The 21,228-nt window shown below is 34.9% G+C and overlaps 1 protein-coding gene across 1 annotated transcript; it reads right to left on the bottom strand.

Moving 5' to 3' along the window:
- Positions 1 to 7,480: 7,480 nt before the first annotated feature.
- LOC104226239 (probable glycosyltransferase At3g07620) lies at positions 7,481 to 13,848 on the bottom strand. The gene is made up of 7 exons (XM_009778180.1): positions 13,517 to 13,848; positions 10,197 to 10,412; positions 9,871 to 10,103; positions 9,544 to 9,779; positions 8,969 to 9,129; positions 8,749 to 8,883; positions 7,481 to 7,863 (listed from the first exon to the last, which is right to left on the bottom strand). The coding sequence occupies exons 1-6, from the start codon at positions 13,721 to 13,723 to the stop codon at positions 8,770 to 8,772; spliced, it is 1,167 nt and encodes a 388-aa protein (XP_009776482.1). The 5' UTR covers positions 13,724 to 13,848; the 3' UTR covers positions 7,481 to 7,863; positions 8,749 to 8,769.
- Positions 13,849 to 21,228: the final 7,380 nt, after the last annotated feature.

Genomic DNA, 21,228 nt, shown 5'->3' with positions numbered 1-21,228 from the left:
TTGAAACTTAACAGTTTAAAACTATGATCAGCATTATATCAAAGAGTGATCTTTCTTGAAGGCCCAAAATTCTTTGGTTTCCATCCAATGCCTAGCAAGTAGCAACAAAAGAAAAAAGCCGCTAGGTTATTAGTATCATACCGTTTAATTGCAGAATGGTTCCTTCCTATGACCAAATTATAGTATTATTAATATTATTAATTAATAGGTTGTTCTAAATTATAGTACTAATATTATTTATAAGTTGTGTGCATACGTTTAAAAAGTCGGTGCACTAATTCAAATAAATTAGCAAGACAGTTTCTCTCACGCTTGAAACCAATTGGAGTCCAAGTAGGATGAGAAGTCCTTTCCTTTTTTATTACTTTGAGTTCAACCACGACTAAAAGTCCTTTATATATTTACAGTCATATTTCTCTATAACAACATGAGTCGCAACTAATACAAAGGAGAGTGATCGTATATCGCATGGAGGAGCAGAGAGAAGAGCGAGTCGCAACTACAGCAGAAGAGGATGTGGGTACTGGTAGTACCCGCACTATTGTTCATTTTGTTTTACGCGTCTATGGTAGCATTTTTATGTTGGTGATGCTTGTATTCTCTATGGAACTGAAAGATACGGATCGAAGCAACCGAGACAGAATTGTAGACTCTTATATCGCGACGGTTGATATGTTAACGATATTTGCGGTAGTAACTTTGGTCGTATCTATAACTTGCTTCCGCCGCAAAATGACTCTTTACAGTAAACGTATTTTATCTTCGATCCGATCAAACAAAGAAGCTAAGGCCAGAGCAGAATTCTCAAGCAAATTCCCTTAATGATGTCCCTGTCTGATGAGTAGTGTTTTAGTAGTAATTATTTAGTTTTATTCATGTCCACACATCAATCTTGTCAGTAACCTACAATGAATTAATGTTATTTTTCATTCCTTTCCAATTGCAATTCTTTTGGTGTTCAGACTTTCAGATCACAACCTGTGCCATAAGCTTAAAATCTCTGAGTGCTAGTAAAGTAACCTAGTATTTGAATTCCAAACATAATAATATGTTTAATAATGTAGCCATAGTAAACGTTGCAGCAGATGTAATTCTCAGTATCTCGACAAATGTTCTCCCAAAGTAGAGGGTAATTACTTTCTCCACACGTTGTATACATTAAATTAAGGAATTTAATCTCAATGGTAAAATATTAAAATGAGAATACATATCACTTAAATATGGTTAAGTAATAAATATGTGTATAAGAGATTGTCTGGCATTGATTGGTTTTACCCAAAATACTTCATGCTCTTATAATATTGTAGAGTTTGTTTGCTTTTGATCTTTTATTTAAGCTTAGTGAAATATATTGAGTCCCCATATTAGCAACCACAACCAAGACCTATAGACAACATAACACTACTTCTGTCGATATTGTAGTTGTATTATATTATGATAATGATAAAGTTAGCCATATTATGATATTAAGGACATCGGTAGCCATTAAACCTTGACCTAATAGGCCTCCCCATAACAAGTTTTATTAGCATACCAATTGTATGCTAATATTAGTTAGGGACCTAAAAAGCGGGAGGGAAGGAAAAAGAATTTCTAGACATGCAGAAGATTGTTTTACCTGGTAGTCTGGTACGTTTTACCTTGTTAGTTTGGATTGTTTCACCTAATCTAATTAATCGTCTTTTATAATCAGTTTCATTAATCACAATTGTTAGATTATTTTATAAAAAGTTAATTTTTTTAGTCATCGCATACCCTAAAACAAAAGCTTTTATCAATTGAAAGGTCAAATAATGAATACAAGTTCTTAACTATTAATGTCACTTTTTGATACACCAGAAAATTACTCCCTCCGGTTCACAATAAGTGACCAGTTTACTTTTTCATTTTGGTTCAAAATAAGTGTCCAGTTAGGTAATCAAGAAAAAATACAATTTGTTTTTACTCTTTTATCCTTATGTGCATTCCCTAAAAAGTTTTCTCACTCCTCGCTATAACTATGTGACCAATATTTAATAAGGATTGTTTAGTCATACTAGATATTTTTGTATAGGATTTAGCATTAGAAACTGATCACTTATTGTGAACCGGAGAGAGTATGATTTAGTGGTTAAAAGGCATTTGTTAGAGAACTAAAAAGTAGTTGTAACTCTAAAAATTGAAATAAAACTTGAAATATGAAAGCTTGCTCACTTTCAATGAATTTCTTTCTCTTCTGATGATAAGTCTGAAGGGAGATCTGTTGGCACTAGTGATTTACAGCAACAAAAGGAAAAGAAAAAAAAAAGGAAGAGAGAGAAAAGGAAATAATTAAAAATAGCAATAAAAATATAAACTAAGATACTTAAATAATATATATAGTTTTAAAAGTTTTTACAAAATAATACTAAATTTATTTGATAATTTGTGTACAAAAGTTTATAAAGTCACACACACTAATCTATTTTTTTTGGTAATTATATTTTTATTAATCACCAAATAAGTCATTACAAATCAGCAAAGTCATCCTCGACTTGCTATATTCTTTATATTTTCTATCACTATACCTATACTATAAGCAGTACATAATGAAAATTATATAAGTGTTGACAAACACTAATCTATAGTAATTCACCTTTTTAAATAGGGTTTGTACTGGGCAAAATAATCATTTGATTAATTTTCTAGTATTTAGGACATAGTAATTTAATAATATTCCTAATATATACGATTTTAACTATTTTCTTATATTTAGGACTTCTAAATAAACTAAATTTTCTATATTGAAATTTTTCCTTATTTTAATTATGTAATATACTATATTGCAACTAAAAAGGTAATAACACACAATACATAAAAATCACATTTTTAAGTTTAGAATCTTAACTAAGATATTGCAAATTCATCTTAGTTCCAAGGCACGTAGGAGAAAAGAAATTTAAAAAAATACAAACAGGGAAAGAAAAGATTAATTAAAAAGGGGATGTTTCATAACGTACTAACAAACTTGAAAAAAAAACTAATGCAAACCCACATTAGGATAGTTTCAAACAGTTTGTATTCCTTTTAGGTTTAGGAGTATTTTTTCTTTTGTCAACTTTATTTTACAAATCATTTCTTTAGAAATTCAGTCTTATAGAAATAATTAATAATTACATAATGCAATTTAGCATTATGTGCTTCTAGTAAGCTACTAAAATTAACAAATAATTCAGTGCTCTAATTCATTACTAAAAGAACATTAATGAATATAATTATTTGTAAGTTGTTAATCACTAACATTAATTATTAAGTAATAAGTTTCATAACCCGCATAGTATATATGAAATATTGTTATCAAACAAAATAACGTAAAAAAAATAAGATTTAAAGAGAAAGGTATAAGAATTGGATAATGAAGACCTAATAAAAGTTTAAAATAGAATAATTTTCACATGAAAGATTCTACCAAATCCACTTTCATGACGCGATGTTATTGTTCTCAACTTCTAAAATGTAATAGTAATAAATAGAGTTATTGACGAGTCACGTGATTAATAATAAATATTTTATGATCTTTAAAGTTTTACACACGATTGCATAGTGGGACGAGCCCGTGCTTAAGGCGGTGGACCCATAACAAGTGTTCGTCGGCGCGCTTGAGGCATAAGCTTCCAACAAGAGCCCACGCATAAATTCAAGAACATACATCTCACGAGCGTCTTCAATTTTGCCTAATCTCTATTTGGCAAGTGCAAATAATTAAAAATGACTAGTAAAAGCCAAAAAGAAATATTCAAAACTGATATATTCGTTAATTTTTACCTTTTGAATCCTTCATTATCTAAACAGTGATGGAAGTCGTGATTTATGAATTCTAAAAGTAATCGACCATAATTATTTTATATTATAGTTTGACTATGATTCATTCGATATTATTTTTGAACTCTTTAATTATTTGCTCAAATAATATTTTTTACTTCATTAGTTTTTTTGTATAGTATTTTAAAATAATTAGGAATATAGAAGAGAAAGATAGAGGGAGGCAGAGAGAAAGAAATAAGACAATCGGATAAGTCATATTTTTTCATTTATTGGGCCAACTTAATAAGATAAATATTCATTGTTTTCCGGAATTTATATTTTTTTAATTTTTATTTTGAAATGAAAACATGTCATTTATTAATATTTACATAATTTTTAAAAAATTATATACTCACTATATGTGTGCACTCAAAACGTACTCTAAAACTAATTGAAATAAATTAGCAAGACGGTTTCTCTCACGCTTGAAATCAATTGGGATCCAAGTAGGATGAGAAGTCCTTTTACCACAATCTTTCACCTTAGTAAATTCGAGTTCAACCAGGACTCAAAGTCATTTTGTATATATATAGAGGGAGAATCCTTTTGATGGTGTAATACTTAAAATTGTTGTGGTCAAAAGTGATGAGCATGGCAGAGAAGAGAGAGGAGCAAGTCATAACTCGTGTAATCAAAGCAGAAGAGGAAGTGGGTCGTACCCGCACTAAAAAAATTGTTGATTGTGTTTTAGAAATCTATGGTTGCATTTTTGTTTTCGTGATGTTTGTATATTTGATCAAACTGAAACGTTCGGACTCAAGCAACAGAGACAGAATCGTAGACTCTTATCTCGCAATGCTTGATATGTTACTGATATTCGTGGTAATAACTTTGGTCGTCTCTGTAACTTGCTGCCGCCGCCAAATGAGTCTTCTCAGTAAACTTATTTCATCCTTCGATTGAACGAAGAAGCTTAAGACCAGAGCAGAGTTCTCAAGCAAACTCCCTTAATTTTATTCTGATGAGTAGTAGTTTAGTGCTAGTAATTATTTAGTTTTATTCATGTCCACACATCAATCTTGTCAGTAGCCTACAATGAATTAATGTTATTTTTCATTCCTTTCCAATTGCAGTTCTTTTGGTGTTCAGAACACAACCTGTGCCATGTGCTTAAAATCTTTGATTGCTGGCAAAATAATAACCTAGTATAAATTTGAATTCCAAGCATAATATGTTTAATAGTGTAGCCAAATAACAAAACTTGGGAAAATTTGCTACAGATGTAACTCTTAACTACCTCAAAGAAAGAAAGAAGACACAACACAATCAACACTTATTGTTGATATACCTGCCCAACCAACACTTAGTTACTCCGCTAGCACAAGCTTATTGTTTCAGATTTCAAATTATGTAGGTCTCATATCTGCAATTTACAGCTGAATTCATTTGAGTCGAGGTTTTAATCCTGCAATGGTTATACACATGATACGTCTAGTGTAGAGAAAATGCAAGCTGTTAGTGAACTAACCAAATTAAGTTCATCTTTTGGTAACCATAGTAGTTGTGCCAAACTGATGACTAGGATCAAAAAGAAGGTTTCTGGCAAATCTAAGCTACTTAAGGACATTTACAAAAGTCGCACAGCATACGGGAGCTCCACTACATACTCGAGCATGCATCCTGGACACCTGAGAAAAGAATAAAATAATAAATGATTTAGCATTCAGCACAAGAATATTCAAATACCACTAGATGATAATAGATTGATGATCACCCGAGGCAAAAGGTATAATAAATGAATTTCGAAGAATGTTAGTCCGCAAAGCAGATTCGAAATCTAATGACCATTGGTGGCTCTCTTCTGAAAGAGCAGTACTGCATTAGCAATTCTTCCCTTGTTATGTTCCCATTTTATATTGTGTCCAGCCAGTTATACTACATTGCATCTTGTCTGCTTGTACTTCCAAATATTATGCCCATAGATCAGATACATAGCTTAAAGGGGATCTGACATTAAGATATTTGCATTGGATATCTTCTAAATAACCATGAAAATTAAAGAACGACAGAAAAAGCTCATGTTATCATAATGGTTGGTTTACAACAAAACTTCTTAAACCATATGTTTGTGACATATCTTAAATTATTAAATGCTACCTATGTGAAAGAAAATGAAGGAAACAACCAAAGTGCTGCTTGCGTGCTGGAAAAACAACGGCATGAACAAAAGATCGAAGAAAATATGGCAGTCCGTCTCAGCATGTGTTTAGTTACAAGTTCGGAAAGAAAGAAATTTACGATGCTATAAGAGCAAAGCAGAGCTCATCAACAAGATTAAGTTCATCTGTATAATTTTGCTTTCATTTTGGTGTAAAGAGGAATATAGACAGATGCTGACAGTGTCATAAACTTTATGAGTTCCTCATAGACCTAAGGAACTCTTTGCTTGTGCTGAACATCCGCAGCACATTTCTTCGTGTTATTCATTAATTCAAGTTTCTCATAAAATAATTAGGAATATAGAAGAGAACGATAGAGGGAGGCAGAGAGAAAGAAATAAGACAATCGGATAAGTCATATTTTCTCATTTATTGAGCCAACTTAATAAAATAAATATTCATTGTTTTCCGGAATTTATAGTGTTAGTGTTATGACAAATCTAACCACTTTAAGAAATATCCAACTTCAGAAAGTAGATAGGATTCCATTCAATTATTCACCAAAAATTTCATGCATAAAAAAGTTCATAATTGTATGAGATTCTGAAGGCTCTTCCCTTTCTCAGGTTTACATTACTTTGCTAATCAAAATCAAATAGAGAATAAGGTCTTTTGACATAAAAACAAACCTCTGCTAACCAACTTCCAATTCTTAGCTGAGTCACATGACTTAATTTTTCAAGATAGTCCATAACAAGGTTTCTGGAAACTTGATGATAATCACCACAAGTGTCTTCAAACATAGCGATACACGTAATCTCAAAAGTGAGGCTAGCAGTAACCAAAGAGGAGACATTTACTAGCCTACACATGAGATGTCCAAGATCTCCTGAAATCTCCAAATGCTGAAGATGTGGGGCAATAATTTCCAAAGACTCCATAATTCCGTCATCACGCAAGTTCAGATAGCCTGCCAATATTAGTTTCTTTAAATTTGAAGAAGTAATTTCAAGACGACGAAAACCTCTGAATAATTTCAACTCCAACGTTTCCAAAGCAGGGCAACCTGACAGTAAGTTCACAATGTTGTCATCATCTAACCCTATCAAGTGCAGGTTTAGGCTCTTTAGAGAGTTCCAAACTATAACCAATCTTTTATCGAACACTTAATTACGTGTAACACAGTTAAAGAATAATAAAGAAGACTTCACTTTTCACTACGCTTAAACAAAAGAAAAGCAAACTCACTCTTCAATATTATAAGAGCATATAGAGTTCCCCTGTTACACAACCACAACCAACACTAGTTGGGAGCTTGGCACGTGCCCATTCGAATAATGCTCTTGTGGTGTTGTGTTTTACCTGTAACTCTTAAACTCTGTAAGCTAAGAGGTAATGACATGCATCTTTAGTCCTGTTCTTGCTCGCATTGTTGGTACAACTTGAGTTCCAAATAACTTGAGAGAGTGAATACAGTCAACCAATCCTTCTAATGAAGGAACCAGTAGCTAAATGATTGTTTCTTTCAAATATTTATATATTACCGGACATGATGAGGCAATAGTAGAACTGTTCAATGAAAAGATTCAACACATTAAAGAGCCTTTGCTATGAAACATCACACCAGATGTCATAGGAACTCATTTGATTTCTTCACGTACTTTATCCTGAATATACATCTTTCCACCAACAAAACATTACAGCTGAATTCATTTTACTCCTGCAATGGTTATATACGTGATACATCTAGTGTAGCGAAAATGTAAGCTGTTAATGAACCAACCAACTTAGGTTCATCTTTTGGTAACCATAGTAGTTGTGTCAAACCAATGACTAGGATGAAAAAGAAGGTTTCTGGCACATCTAAGCTATTAAAGGACACTTATAAAAGTCGCACAGTATACGGAGCTCCACTACATACTCGAGCATGCATCCTGGACACCTGAGAAAATAAATAAATAATTGATTTAGGATTCAACACAAGAATATTCAAATACCACTAGATGATAACAGATTGATGATCACCCGAGGCAAAAGATAAATGAATCGAAGAATGTTAGTCCAGAAAGCAGATACAAAATCTAATGACCATCAGTGGCTCTTTCGAAAGAGTAATACTGCTTTAGCAATTCTTCCCTTGTTATGTTCCCATTTTATCTTGTGTCCAGCCAGTTTGACTATACTGTATCCTAATCTGTTTCATACTTCCAATATTATGCCCATAGATCAAGATACATAGCTTAAAGGAGATCGACAGTAAGATATTTGTATTGGATATCTTCTAAATAACCATGAAAATTAAAGAAAGACAGAATGAGCTCATGTTATGTAGCTTTTTTACTCTTATCATATCGGTCGGTTTACAATAAAACTTCTTAAACCATACGTTTGTAACATATCTTACATTATTAAATGCTACTTGCTGGTACCTGAATGATATCTTTCCTTCAAATGTTATATGAAACCTCATTTGGATGGGGTAATTTCCGATTATTGACATGGGTATATTTAAAAGACAATTAAGAAAGAATACCATAAAAAAATGTCCACTTGAACTAATGAGATGGTGCATAAGCACATCAGAGACATTATCTATCACTCAATCTATTTATAGAACAGATTGGCATTGATTCACATATGCGTACCAACTGGCCAGGGCCATGACATATATGGTTCCAGGTTCACCTAGAGTATAAAGATGCCAAAGCATCAAGATCTTTTTTTGTTTCCGTAAGATAGTTATGTAAATAACCTTAGTCCCACATGGAATAATATATTTTTCTCCTGTGCTTTCTCATTGTTTCACCACATAAATTGGAATTCTTACCTTCCTTCAATCAAATCTACTCTATTTGTTGCGCCACTTCTTTAGTGCTTGACTGCGCAACCATAGCTCATACACCACCATATGGAAAGCGTCTTCTTCAATTGGTGGTGTATTCCATCTAAAATGTTTTTGCACCTGCACCCATGTTTTCATTTTCTTATGTTGGGATTTCTCAAAGAGAAAGGAAAATTCGCAAAACACGACAATGAAATCAGATTACCTTCAACAAATTGTAATACAACAGCTCAAACTCTACTTTTCCTTTGGATTTGAGGATATGTTTGAGTTCGTGAAATTCACACTCCTCTTTCAATATCACAGAAAACTTGCTCCAGTCCAGAATGTTATTGAATGGCAATTCATACTCGTTTGCAAATATTACTGCATATTGAAATTAACAACTAATATTACTGTATATGAAAAACACTTCCGTCATCACAAAAAGCTAAATCAATGGAAAAATCAGAGAGTTTTACTAGAGTTCTTAGGGACAAAATGAGAGGCAAGAAAACTGAATAATTGAACACCCTATAACATTTTTTTACCCGAGTACAAACACAATGCAGACTACAAACAACTAGGCCCAAATCATAAAAAATAAAGTGTCACTCTTTGATCCATTAGCCTAACCCATCAGTCCAACACAAACATCGAACAAATTGCTACTATTATCATCAACCATCATGATTTCTCACATTATTACTAATAGTAGTACACTTTTTACTACGTATCGATACAACATAACAATGGAAGTATGAACTTTTACCTGGAATGCATCCTAAAGATATGGATTACCTGGGACACAACCAAAGTAGATGGCTTCGGTTATGCGGGCAACAGAGACACCAAAATGTTCCGCGGGGCATATGCAAAACTTCGAATTGTGAAGCTTATCCCAAAAGTCTAATGCTCCATAGCTCGTGTGTGCATCCAACCCACGAATATAGAGATCCTTGTCTGCACCCCACATGTCTACAAGTTTTTCTCCTAGCCTTGAACTCTTGTTTCCGGCCCAAAATCCTAGTAGTTTTCTGCAAACAAAAAGAAATCAGCAATCCTCAAGACATATTCAACACCAAAAAGAAATTTTGCAAAAGAGAAAAAGAAGTTAAAGTAACTTACTTGTCTTCTATGTCACTTTTCCAATGTGGCCAACGATATGGAAGGCTAGAATGGGGAAGTAGAACGTCTCTCGTAGGGTTGAATTGGACTGGCGAGCACGAGAGTCTTATGGCATAATGCTTTAGAATTGGAAGCGGTACTTCCAACTCACCATCCTGGCAGATCACATGAAAATGATCAGTACCCCATGTTGGCATCCAGTAGGGGTATTTGGTCATCATATCATCCCAATCCTGCCATTATAATAAATTAGTATAACTTTAACCCTATCAAACAAGAAGGAAAAAGAAAAAGAAAAAGAAATGCAAAAGTAAAATGTTGAATACCATCGATGGAGGTACAAAGAATAAATCAGCACTGTTGGGATCAGATGTAATGAAGGAACTACTCCTCATATGCTGAGAGAAGTACCCTTCCAGTGAGGTAACATTGTACTGATCATTATCCATGGGATATGCATAAATCTTCAAGTTCTCCATCTGCTTGTAATTTTCTCGAAAATCTTCTTGAGAATTATACACTGATCCTTTGTCAACTTTCTCCTATTTTTATGGAACATAGAAAAACATTAAAGAATGTACAGCACAAAAATGTATAAGTGAAATAACTACAAAAAAGGAAATGAACACAAAAGTTATAACTCATCTCAAGGCAAAAACAACAAAAAACAACAAAAAGATCCTAGAATTATACTCAAAACTCAAGAGATATCATTACATTATTACATTGAACAAAAAACATCTTGAAGTATTGGAAAGTTAGCAAATTTCATCCTTTCTTTTGACACTGCTAAATAACTAACGGAACCATCCATGTGCACATCACATGACACCAGAAAAAGACGATCATGCGACTGATTTGAAAGAAGCTTTGGAAGAAGAAGGGTGTGGAAGGTCTGATGAGAGTGTCTGGTGATTGAAAAATTTCAATGGTAACGGAAGAATTTTTGCTGGCTACTCTGAAAAATGGGGTGAGTGAGCCACGAAGAGCAGCTTAGATTGCAGCTCATTACTGTCATGTGAATTGCACAGAGGTGCTTCTATTAGTTTTTTTAACACTGTCAAATGAAAGGATGAAAGTTGCTTATAATATTGTTCCTGTGATAGTTTAAGGATACTATAGGTTTTGGGTATAGTTCAAGGATGTTTTAGCCAAAAACTCATCCAAATACAAGTCATAATAACAAAGATCCAAAATATACAATCCATAACATAATATCTCAAAATAATAATCACCATAATAAATAAAATGATTTAAGAAAACTAAAAATTACCAAGTAAACAAACTACAAAACAAAGGATTTGAACACACAAATTATACTAAAAACTAATGGCAACAAGAATAAAAAGCAACAAAAATAGTTTTCTTTAGGTAGGGTAAATTTTAAGCATTAATGAAGTACCAAGATGGTATAGCAATAACAGAAGGCTCAGTCGGTCTGGCCATTACATGTTTCTTTTGAACATATCAAGGAAATCAAGATATTGGTCCATGTCCTCTATCATAACCTCCTTGCACCAAAAGTACAAGTTATGGAGGCATCTCTTGTTTCTTTCCAACCATAGAGTTCATGGGATACAAAGTGGAATTGTTCGTCAAATCTGTTTAAACCTCTTGGTTGTCTTCTGGTTCTGCCAGTTTTCCATCATGCTCTTTACATTTCCTGGCATCACTCATGAGACACCACAAATACTCAAAAAGTTCCAGCACTGCCTAGAGAAGTTCTGATTTTGGTTGTTCATGTTGTCAAAAGGCTTGTGTCACTAGTAACTCTTCCTTTCCTAAAAGACTGAGATCAAGATGTATCAGGTCCTACATTTTGTCAAAAGGCTTGTGTCACTAGTAACCCTTCCTTTCTTAAAAGACTGAGATCAAGATGCGTCAGGTCCTACATTTTGAGCTATTAGGAAACCCCAAGGCTGTCAAATTATGGGTTGAGAAATCTCTATATACAGTGTTCCTGTACGCGTTTATGATGTTGGATACTCTGACAACTGGTTTTCATACAACAACCTTACCCCAGTCAAAGGATACATACAGACAAGGATTATAAATTACATCTTGAAACAAGGGTCACTCTGACAGGAACAAAATTGATAAATGTGCTATGTATCTGCTTTATTATCTCGAGCACTTTCAGGAATGTCCCGTTGTAGGGGGATTCCCGGTAAAGTTCTTCACTGAAAAGGCTATAAGCTGTCAGTAATCATTTAAATCCAGCTCTTCCCGATTATCGATCTTATTCAATTCTTTTTCTTGCATCTGCCTCTGAGTATCAGGAGCATCAGCCCACCTGCCTACTGCTCTGTCCACATTTGCTAGAAGAACATAACTCAAACGATAATCAGGATTTAGTTCCATCATTTTCTTTGCAATACGCTATTCGACAGCAGGATTTGTACTGCTAGTACAAGCGCCTAGAAGAGTAGTCCAAAGGGAAGAATCATTTCAGAATTCTGCACCAGGAATCAAACTTTCAGCTTCTTCTACCTCTCCAACCCGACCAAGAAGATATCCCATGCAACTACCATTCTCAATACTAGCTTTGATTCCATACTCATTTAACCATAGAGAGAAAACACTTTCACCCTTCATCAACCATACCACTATGACTACAAGCAAAAAGAACCGCAATAAAGCTGATATAATATGGCTTAACCGCTTCACCAATGATCTTCTCGAATACTACAATAGCTTTTGCACCTTTCCCATTCTGAGCAAATCCAGATATCATCGAGTTCCAGGTAACCGAGTTCCTAACCTTCATTTAGCGGAAAATGACATAGGTGTAATTATCGAAACCATATTTTGCACAGAGATCGACTAGAGCTGATTCCACAATAACATCACTCCAGCCACCTCTCCTCAAATACTGGCAGTGAACTTCCTCCCCCCACTTCAAAGCTGCCAACTCTGCACAGGCACGAAGAACAGTCTCAAAGCTATAAAGATAAACCTTCCCCCATCATCCTAAAAAGCCCAATAACCGCGTCAAACTCACCTTTTCGACAGTATCCACCCATTAACGCACAACACGACACAGAATTCCTCTTAGTCGTTCAATCAAAAACACGTTGAGACTCATCAACTAGCCCACATTTCGCATACATATCCACTAAACTACTATCCACAACCACATTCCCGCGAAGTCCTGTGGTCACAATCTTAGCATGAACTTCTCTACCTTGCCTCGACCTACCCGAATTACCCAATGCAGTCAGCACGCTACCAAATGTAAACAAATCTGGGAACAACCCATTCGTCCTACGCATTATATAAAACAACCCGAGAGCCTCCTCATGCAATTGACAACTCGTAAGACCCAAAACAACCGAAATCCAACAAACATCACAGAGCCTCCTCATGCAATTCACACCTAGTAAGACCCTAAATAACCGAAATCCAACAAACATCATCCAGATTCATAACTCTTGCCATACATATCAATCAACACACTCACAATCACATTATTCTCATCAAATCGACGGGTAATCACGCAACAAAAATAGTACTAACATAAAAAGACAAGCCATAAACAAAGAGTGGAAAAATAAGTACCAGTAAGTACAAATGAAGAAAAAAAATGCAAGATAACCCATTTTTCGAAATAAAAGTTGTAGCTAAGATAACACAGAGTTGAACTTACATGAGAGAAAGAGTGTGATGGAGTTGACCAAATTAGTGAAGAGATGGAGGAGATGGAATGTTTGATAGCTAGAGAGACGACTATGTGTTTCAGAATTTTTCTGGGATGAAGAAGATGATCCAGTAGAATCAAGTATATCTCTCTCAGCAAAACGAAACCAAGTTGAAAGACAAAAAAAATTGCTCTGGCTACCATTAGCATTATCATTTTTGTTGAAGTTGGACTAAGAAGAAGAGAAATCAGTGAAGAGGAAGGTTAGGGAAGAAATGATTTTTCTTGAAAGATATGTGTACGAGTTAACCCGTTCTGCATTTTCGCTTTTTCTGCATTGCGTTTTCTGCAGTGCTTGAGCAGGTACGGTTTTTTTCTTTTTAAAACTTTTTTTTTTAAAATATAGTGTGTTTGGCTAATATTGTCCCTTATCAATCGAGGGTGAGTCTATTTTGGTCCCTCAAATATAACCCTGAGCATATTTAGTTTCTTAAGTATGTTAAAGTGGAGCACTTTTAGTCTTACTGACATAATGTGTTCAAAAACTAACGTTTTTACCCAACTCTAATTCATGAAGCAAATCTTCTTCTCTTAGCAAAACGTTTCCTTTCCTTTTATTGGATAACGCAAGTTATCACTTTAATTCCTCATTTTTAGATAGTGTCTTCTAAAATTTTAACCTTAAAAATATCTCCTTTTGTGCTAGTTTTCAATTAGAAAATGAAACTGTATAACCGCTGTAAAAATAATAGCCGCAAAAATATATAAAATTCGTATATTTTTTTGCATATATATAAATTTTGTATGTTAATATATAAAATTTGTACAAATTTTATATACTTTTTTGGCTACCATATGTAAATAATTTCTGGCACTGCCTAAAGTGTTAGTATAACCTAGTTATTCGTTTGCTTCAATAATATGTCTAGAAGTGATCCTCGCAACTCTATTTTTACGGGAGCTCCACTACATACTCGAGCATGCATGCATCCTGGACATAGAAAAGAATAAAATAATAAATGATTTAGCATTCAGCACAAGAATATTCAAATACCACTAGATGATAATAGATTGATGATCACCCGAGGCAAAAGGTATAATAAATGAATTTCGAAGAATGTTAGTCCACAAAGCAGATTCGAAATCTAATGACCATTGGTGGCTCTCTTCTGAAAGAGCAGTACTGCACTAGCAATTCTTCCCTTGTTATGTTCCCGTTTTATATTGTGTCCAGCCAGTTTGACTACATTGCATCTTGCCTGCTTGTACTTCAAAATATTATGCCCATAGATCAGATACATAGCTTAAAGGGGATCTGCCATTAAGATATTTGTATTGGATATCTTCTAAATAACCATGAAAATTAAAGAACGACAGAAAAAGCTCATGTTATCATAATGGTCGGTTTACAACAAAACTTCTTAAACCATATGTTTGTGACATATCTTAAATTATTAAATGCTACCTATGTGAAAGAAAATGAAGGAAACAACCAAAGTGCTGCTTGCGTGCTGGAAAAACAACGACATGAACAAAGGATCGAAGAAAATATGGTAGTCCGTCTCAGCATGTGTTTTGTTACAAGTTTGGAAAGAAAGAAATTTACGATGCTATAAGAGCAAAGCAGAGCTCATCAGCAAGATTAAGTTCATCTGTATAATTTTGCTTTCATTTTGTGAAGTTGAGACTCCTTCAATGTCACTGAGAACTTCTTCCAGTCAAGCATGTTACTGAATGGTAGCGCATGCTCATCCGCCAATATCACTACATACAAAAAGTAACACCTCAAAGATTAATACTCCCTCAATTTCAATTTATATGAACCTATTTTCTTTTTAGTCCATCTAAAAAAGAATGTCCCCTTTCTAAATTTGAAAACAATTTAACTTTAAACTCTCCATTTTAACCTTAATGAGATGATTTATAGCCAAACAAACATTTAGAAAAATGAAACCATTTTAGACCACAAATTCCAAAATTCTTCCATTTTTACTTAAACTTAGTGTTAGTGTCCAGTCAAATAGATTAATATAAATTGAAACAATTTTACTTATGTTTTGTTCAAGTTGCTTCAGTGAATGGTTTTGATTGATCAAAAGAAGAATCTACTTCAACTAATATGCACTTAGGCACGACCATACATAACATAGAAATCCCACTTGGAAAGGGTGAGCAATTAGCTAGAGCAGCGGATGAGACGAGTAGTAAATATGGACATTTGTTAAGGGAAAGTACATATGTGAGCTGAAGCTGAGTGTGAGAATTACCTGGGACACAACCAAAGTAGATTGCTTAGGTTATACGGGCAATAGAGACACCAGATGGTCCTGCGGGGCATATGCAAAACTTCAAATTGTGAAGCTTATCCCAAAAGTCTAATGCTCCATAGCTCGTGTGTGCATCCAATCCACGAATATAGAGATCCTTGTCTGCACCCCACATGTCTACTATAAGTTAACCCTATCAAACAAGAAGGAAAAAAAATGCAAAAGTAAAATGTTAAATACCATCGATGGAGGTACAAAGAATAAATCAACACTGTTGGGATCAGATGTAATGAATGAACTACTTCTCATATGCTGAGAGAAGTACCCGTCCAGTGAGGTAACATTGTACTGATCATTATCCATGGGATATGCGTAAATCTTCAAGTTCTCCATCTGCTTGTAATTTTCTCAAAAATCTTCTTGAGAATTATACACTGATCCTTTGTCAACTTTCTCCTATTTTTGTGGAACATAGAAAAACATTAAAGAATGTACAACACAAAAATGTATAAGTGAAATAACTACAAAAAGGGAATGAACACAAAAGTTATAACTCAACTCAAGGCAAAAACAACAAAAAAATCCTAAAATTATACTCAAAACTCAAGAGATATCCTTACATTATTACATTGAACAACACATCTTGAAGTATTGGAAAGTTAGCAACTTTCATCCTTTCTTTTGACACCGCTAAATAACTAACGAAACCAATCATGTGCACATCACATGACACTAGAAAAAGACGATCATGAGACTGATTTGAAAGAAACTTTGAAAGAAGAAGGGTGTGGAAGGTCTGATGAGAGTGTCTGGTGATTGAACGATTTCAGTGGTAACGGAAGAAGAATTTCCCAAGAGTCTGGCAGAGTATTAAGAAGTCAAAGTCCTTATATCTAATCATCAAAATTAACTCCCGTTCCAGACAGTTGATCAAGGACACCCTAAAAATTATTTATGTGATCAAGGATAAGGCTGCTTTCCTTGTATTTAAAGGTCATCAATTGCTTTAGCAGGAACAACTTATTGTTCCCAGTTTCTAAAGCATAAAGAGTCTCTAGCTTTTCACACAATGATCTCGCATGTGTCTCGTTCACAATGTAGTTGCGAATATTATCTTCAATCCATTATCGTATATATCCACATACTTGTTGGTGCTCGAAATTCTAATCTTCATCAGATATACACTCGGGTTTATAAGCTGAAAAACGGGTAGATGCATCTTTTTTACGAACAACAAGTCTTTCATCTTGCTTCTCCAAATATTATAATTGCTCCCATTTAAACATACCATCTTGTTCATATTCGCCTCCATTCCGTAACAACCCGAATAAATAACCAAGGCTCTTATACCACTATTATGTCGAGGAAGAGGCAAAATCAAAAATAAAGAAGATAAAGAATACCAAATTTTAACATGGAAAACCATTCAAATCAAAGGTAAAAACCACGGGATCACAAAGATCCAAAAACTCCACTATAACAATAAGAGAATTATAAAAGTTCTCCAAATTGGTTACACAACAAGTGCCAAACACGGATCAACAATAGCAACAACAAATCAATTGAAGAAAGAGGAGAATCAACAAAAATGAAGCTGTTGTTCGAGGCTCAAAATCAGATGCTAAGGGCCTCCAAATCCGGTCTCCATCATTCAAATCCACGACCAAGATGTTGCGAACACTTAGTCAAAATTTTAGCCCAATCCAACGGTTAACAAATCGGAGAACATGATTTGAAGTTGGCTTGTCGGAATAAAAATCTGCAGCAAAACACATACTTTTCTTCTCTCTTCTCTCTTGATGAAAGCTCTCTCAAAAACCACTCTTATGTGCTTAAGTCATTCAAAGACTTGTATCAATAAGCATAGAATAGTTCTCCAAAGTTGTCCTATTTATAGATCATGAGTGATGCTTTCTCTTAAAGCCAAAACTAACTCTAAATATGAATAAACACTGAATCCAATTCCGAATAGGAATGGAAATCAAAAGAGAATATGATTAGGTTATTGGACCTTTGGCTGGACAACATGGGCATGTGCCTAACAATTTTCTGCTATTGTTCAAGATGACCTTCTTTTGCTTATGATGAAAATATCATTAAATTGGTATCCCATGAGACGAGCTGGATAGTGGATTCTCGAACTACCTCACATGTCACACTAAGAAAAGATTTTTTCTCATCTTATACTCCTGTTGATTTTGGAGTGTTAAAGATGGGCAATGCTAGTGAAGTTAAGGTGTTTGATGTTAGTACAGTTTGTTTGAAAACTTATAATGGATCAACGTTAGTTCTTCAAGATGTCAAGCATGCTCAAGACTTTCCTTTTAATTTGATCTTCACAGGAAGATTAGACGATGAAGGTCACCACAAGGCCCTCTTTAATGGCCAATGAAAGCTCACCAAGGGCTCGTTAGTAGTGGCTCGAGGACTCAAGTTTGGTCATTTATATGTGACACATGGCTATATTCTTAATGACTCTATAAATCTGGTAGAAAGTGACACTTTATCAAAATTGTGGCGCAGAAAATTGAGTCATATGGGTGAGAGGGGGATTACGTGTTTGGCTAAGAAACGTTTGCTTTCTGGAGTGAAACAAGCAAAGTTGAAAAGGTGTATCCATTGTTTAGCTGGAAAACAGAAAAGAGTTTCCTTTCATAGCCATCCTCCCTCAAGAAAGCCCATTGTATTGGAGCTAGTACACTCTGATTTGTGTGGTCCTTTTAAAGTAAATTCAAAAGGTGGTGCACTTTACTTTGTGACCTTTATTGATGATCATTCTTGCAAGCTCTCGCTGTATCCTTTGAAATCTAAAGATCAAGCACTTGGCGTGTTTAAGGAATTTCAGGCCTTAGCTGAGAGACAGGAGGGGAAGAAATTAAAATGCATTCGCACTGACAATGGTGGTGAATATTGTGGTCCCTTTGATAACTATTACAAGGAAAAAGGAATTCTTCATCAAAAAAACTCCGCCCAAGACGCCTCAGTTGAATGGTTTGGTAGAGAGGATGAATAGAACTCTAGTTGAGAGAGTTAGATGCTTGCTTTCAGAGGCTAAACTTCCAAATACATTTTGGGCGGAAGCACTTAACACTATTACCTTTGTTATCAATTTGTCTCCTACTATTGCTTTGGATGGTGATGTCCCAGATACAGATTGGTTCGCCAAAGATGTTTCTTATGATCACCTGAGAGTTTTTAGGTTTAAAGCTTGTGTGCATCTTCCTAAAGAGGAGATATCAAAACTGGATGTCAAAACTAAGTAGTACATCTTTATCGGTTATGGTCAAGATGAGTTTGGGTATCGTTTCTACTATCCAGTTGACAATAAACTTATTAGAAGTTGTGATGCAATATTCTTTGAAGACAAGTGAAGATATTGACAAAGCTGAGAAGATAGATTCTCAGCATAATGAGAGCTTAGCTGATATTGATCCAGTTTCTATTGCTAAGGCACCTATTGCACATGAAGGAACCCAAGACAATGATGGAGATAGTAGTCAATATCAAAATGATCATCATGGTGTAGATTTTATGGATGCTCTAACTGATGAAGTTGTCATTGATCAACAACCAATTCGTGCTAAAGTATCTACTTCAAATGCTCCTGAAACATTTCTGAGAAGATCTAAAAGGGAGAAGCAAAAATCCATGCGCTATCCTCCTGATGAGTATGTACTTTTGACCGACATGGGAGAACCTAAGAATTATGATAAAGCCACACAAGATACTCACAAAAATCAGTGGATCGAAGCCATAGAAGATGAGATGAAGTCACTCCATGAGAATGACACATATGAGTTAGTAAAATTGCCGAAAGGTAAGAGAGCTTTATCTAACAAATGAATATTCAGAATAAAGCAAGATAATCATAACTCTGTGCCTAGATACAAGGCAAGGTTAGTTGTTAAAAGTTTTGGCCAGAAGAAGAGAGTTGACTTTGATGAAATTTTCTCTCATGTTGTGAAGATGTCTTCTATTCGTGTGGTTCTAGGCTTAGCTGCAAGTCTAGATTTAGAGATTGAGAAGATGGATGTCAAGACTACTTTTGTTAATGGTGATTTACACGATGAGATTTATATGGAGTAGTGTGAGGACTTCTTAGTTAAGCTTGCAGATAAGCATGTGTATTGCAGAAAATTGGCAGGCATGAAGCCTGTCAATAGTTCCTCTACTTGAAGACACATTTTGTCACAGGCCAAACTACCATGTCGTGATGGCGCCTATCGTAGTACTGGGAAAGCCAACTCTTTACCAAAAACATTCCGATATTTTAATTTAAAGATAACTTCAAGCCAATTAATAATAAAACTTCATACATAAATTCTAAATAATGAAAGTGCAGAAAGAAAAGCCCGACATCGGGGTATCACTAGTCATGAGCATCTACAAAATCTGTCCTGAGATACGGAGACTAATGTAGTCTGGAAATGTAACTACAAAATAAACTATAGAAAGATAGGAGGGAGAAGAACAGGGTTGCGATCGCCAACAACTACCTTGCCAACTTCGAGAAAATTCAACAGCTGGACTAGTCAACAGCCGCTACCGGGTCCTGATATGCTTGGATCTGCACACAAGGTGCATGGAGTAATGTGAGTACGCCAACTCAGTAAGCAACTAAAGTAAATAAAGACTGAAAAGTAGTGACGAGCAATAAAACATATAAAGTTCATATCAGGAAATCCTAGTAAAAATATAACAGGCTTTTAAAAACAGAGTTTGAATCAAATCATTTCGTTTAAACTCAGTTTCAGTAAAACCATTTGATGATATTTTTCAACAGTTCTCAAACAGAGGCTCAGTGCAACAGTGAGCAAAATGATGAAATAATAAACATCCTCTCGGGCAAAACATCACTCATAAGTAGACCCTCGGGCAAAACAACACTCATATATAGCCCATCGAGCAAACCTTATAGTCACTCATATACAGCCCCTCGGGCATACCTCACCAACACTCACACTCAGGGTACCCACGCTCACTAGGGGTGTTCAGACTCCGGAGGGGCTCCTTTAGTCCAAGCACTATAACAAGCCACCTTGTGGCATAAATCAATCAAGCCCTCGGCCTCACTCAATCATGAATCAGTAAAAACATGATGCAGCATGCAGCTGGATCCCGTAAATATCCTCACAAATCAGGCCCTCGGCCTCACTCGGTCATAAACCTCTCAAGCCACTAGGGCTCTCAGTAAAACATGGTACTCAGCCCAAAATAATATTTATATGTATCAAAACAGAGTAATAAATACTGAGTTATGAAATCAATAAGTATAACATGATTGAGTATAGACTTTTAAATGAAAACAGTGAGAGGATAGTAAGAAAAAAGCCCCTAAGGGTCCAAACAGCTCTGACACAAGGCCCAAACATGGCATTCAGTCCAATTTACAGAAACTCTTTCTAAAACACATAAGTATCATATAGTTTCAACAAAATACACAACTTTATAGTT

The sequence above is a fragment of the Nicotiana sylvestris genome, chromosome 1 (genome assembly GCF_000393655.2).
Source record: "Nicotiana sylvestris chromosome 1, ASM39365v2, whole genome shotgun sequence".
Taxonomy (NCBI): Eukaryota; Viridiplantae; Streptophyta; class Magnoliopsida; order Solanales; family Solanaceae; genus Nicotiana; species Nicotiana sylvestris.
Note: the sequence above shows the minus strand (reverse complement) of the source record. Positions and strands in the feature narration are given on the sequence as shown.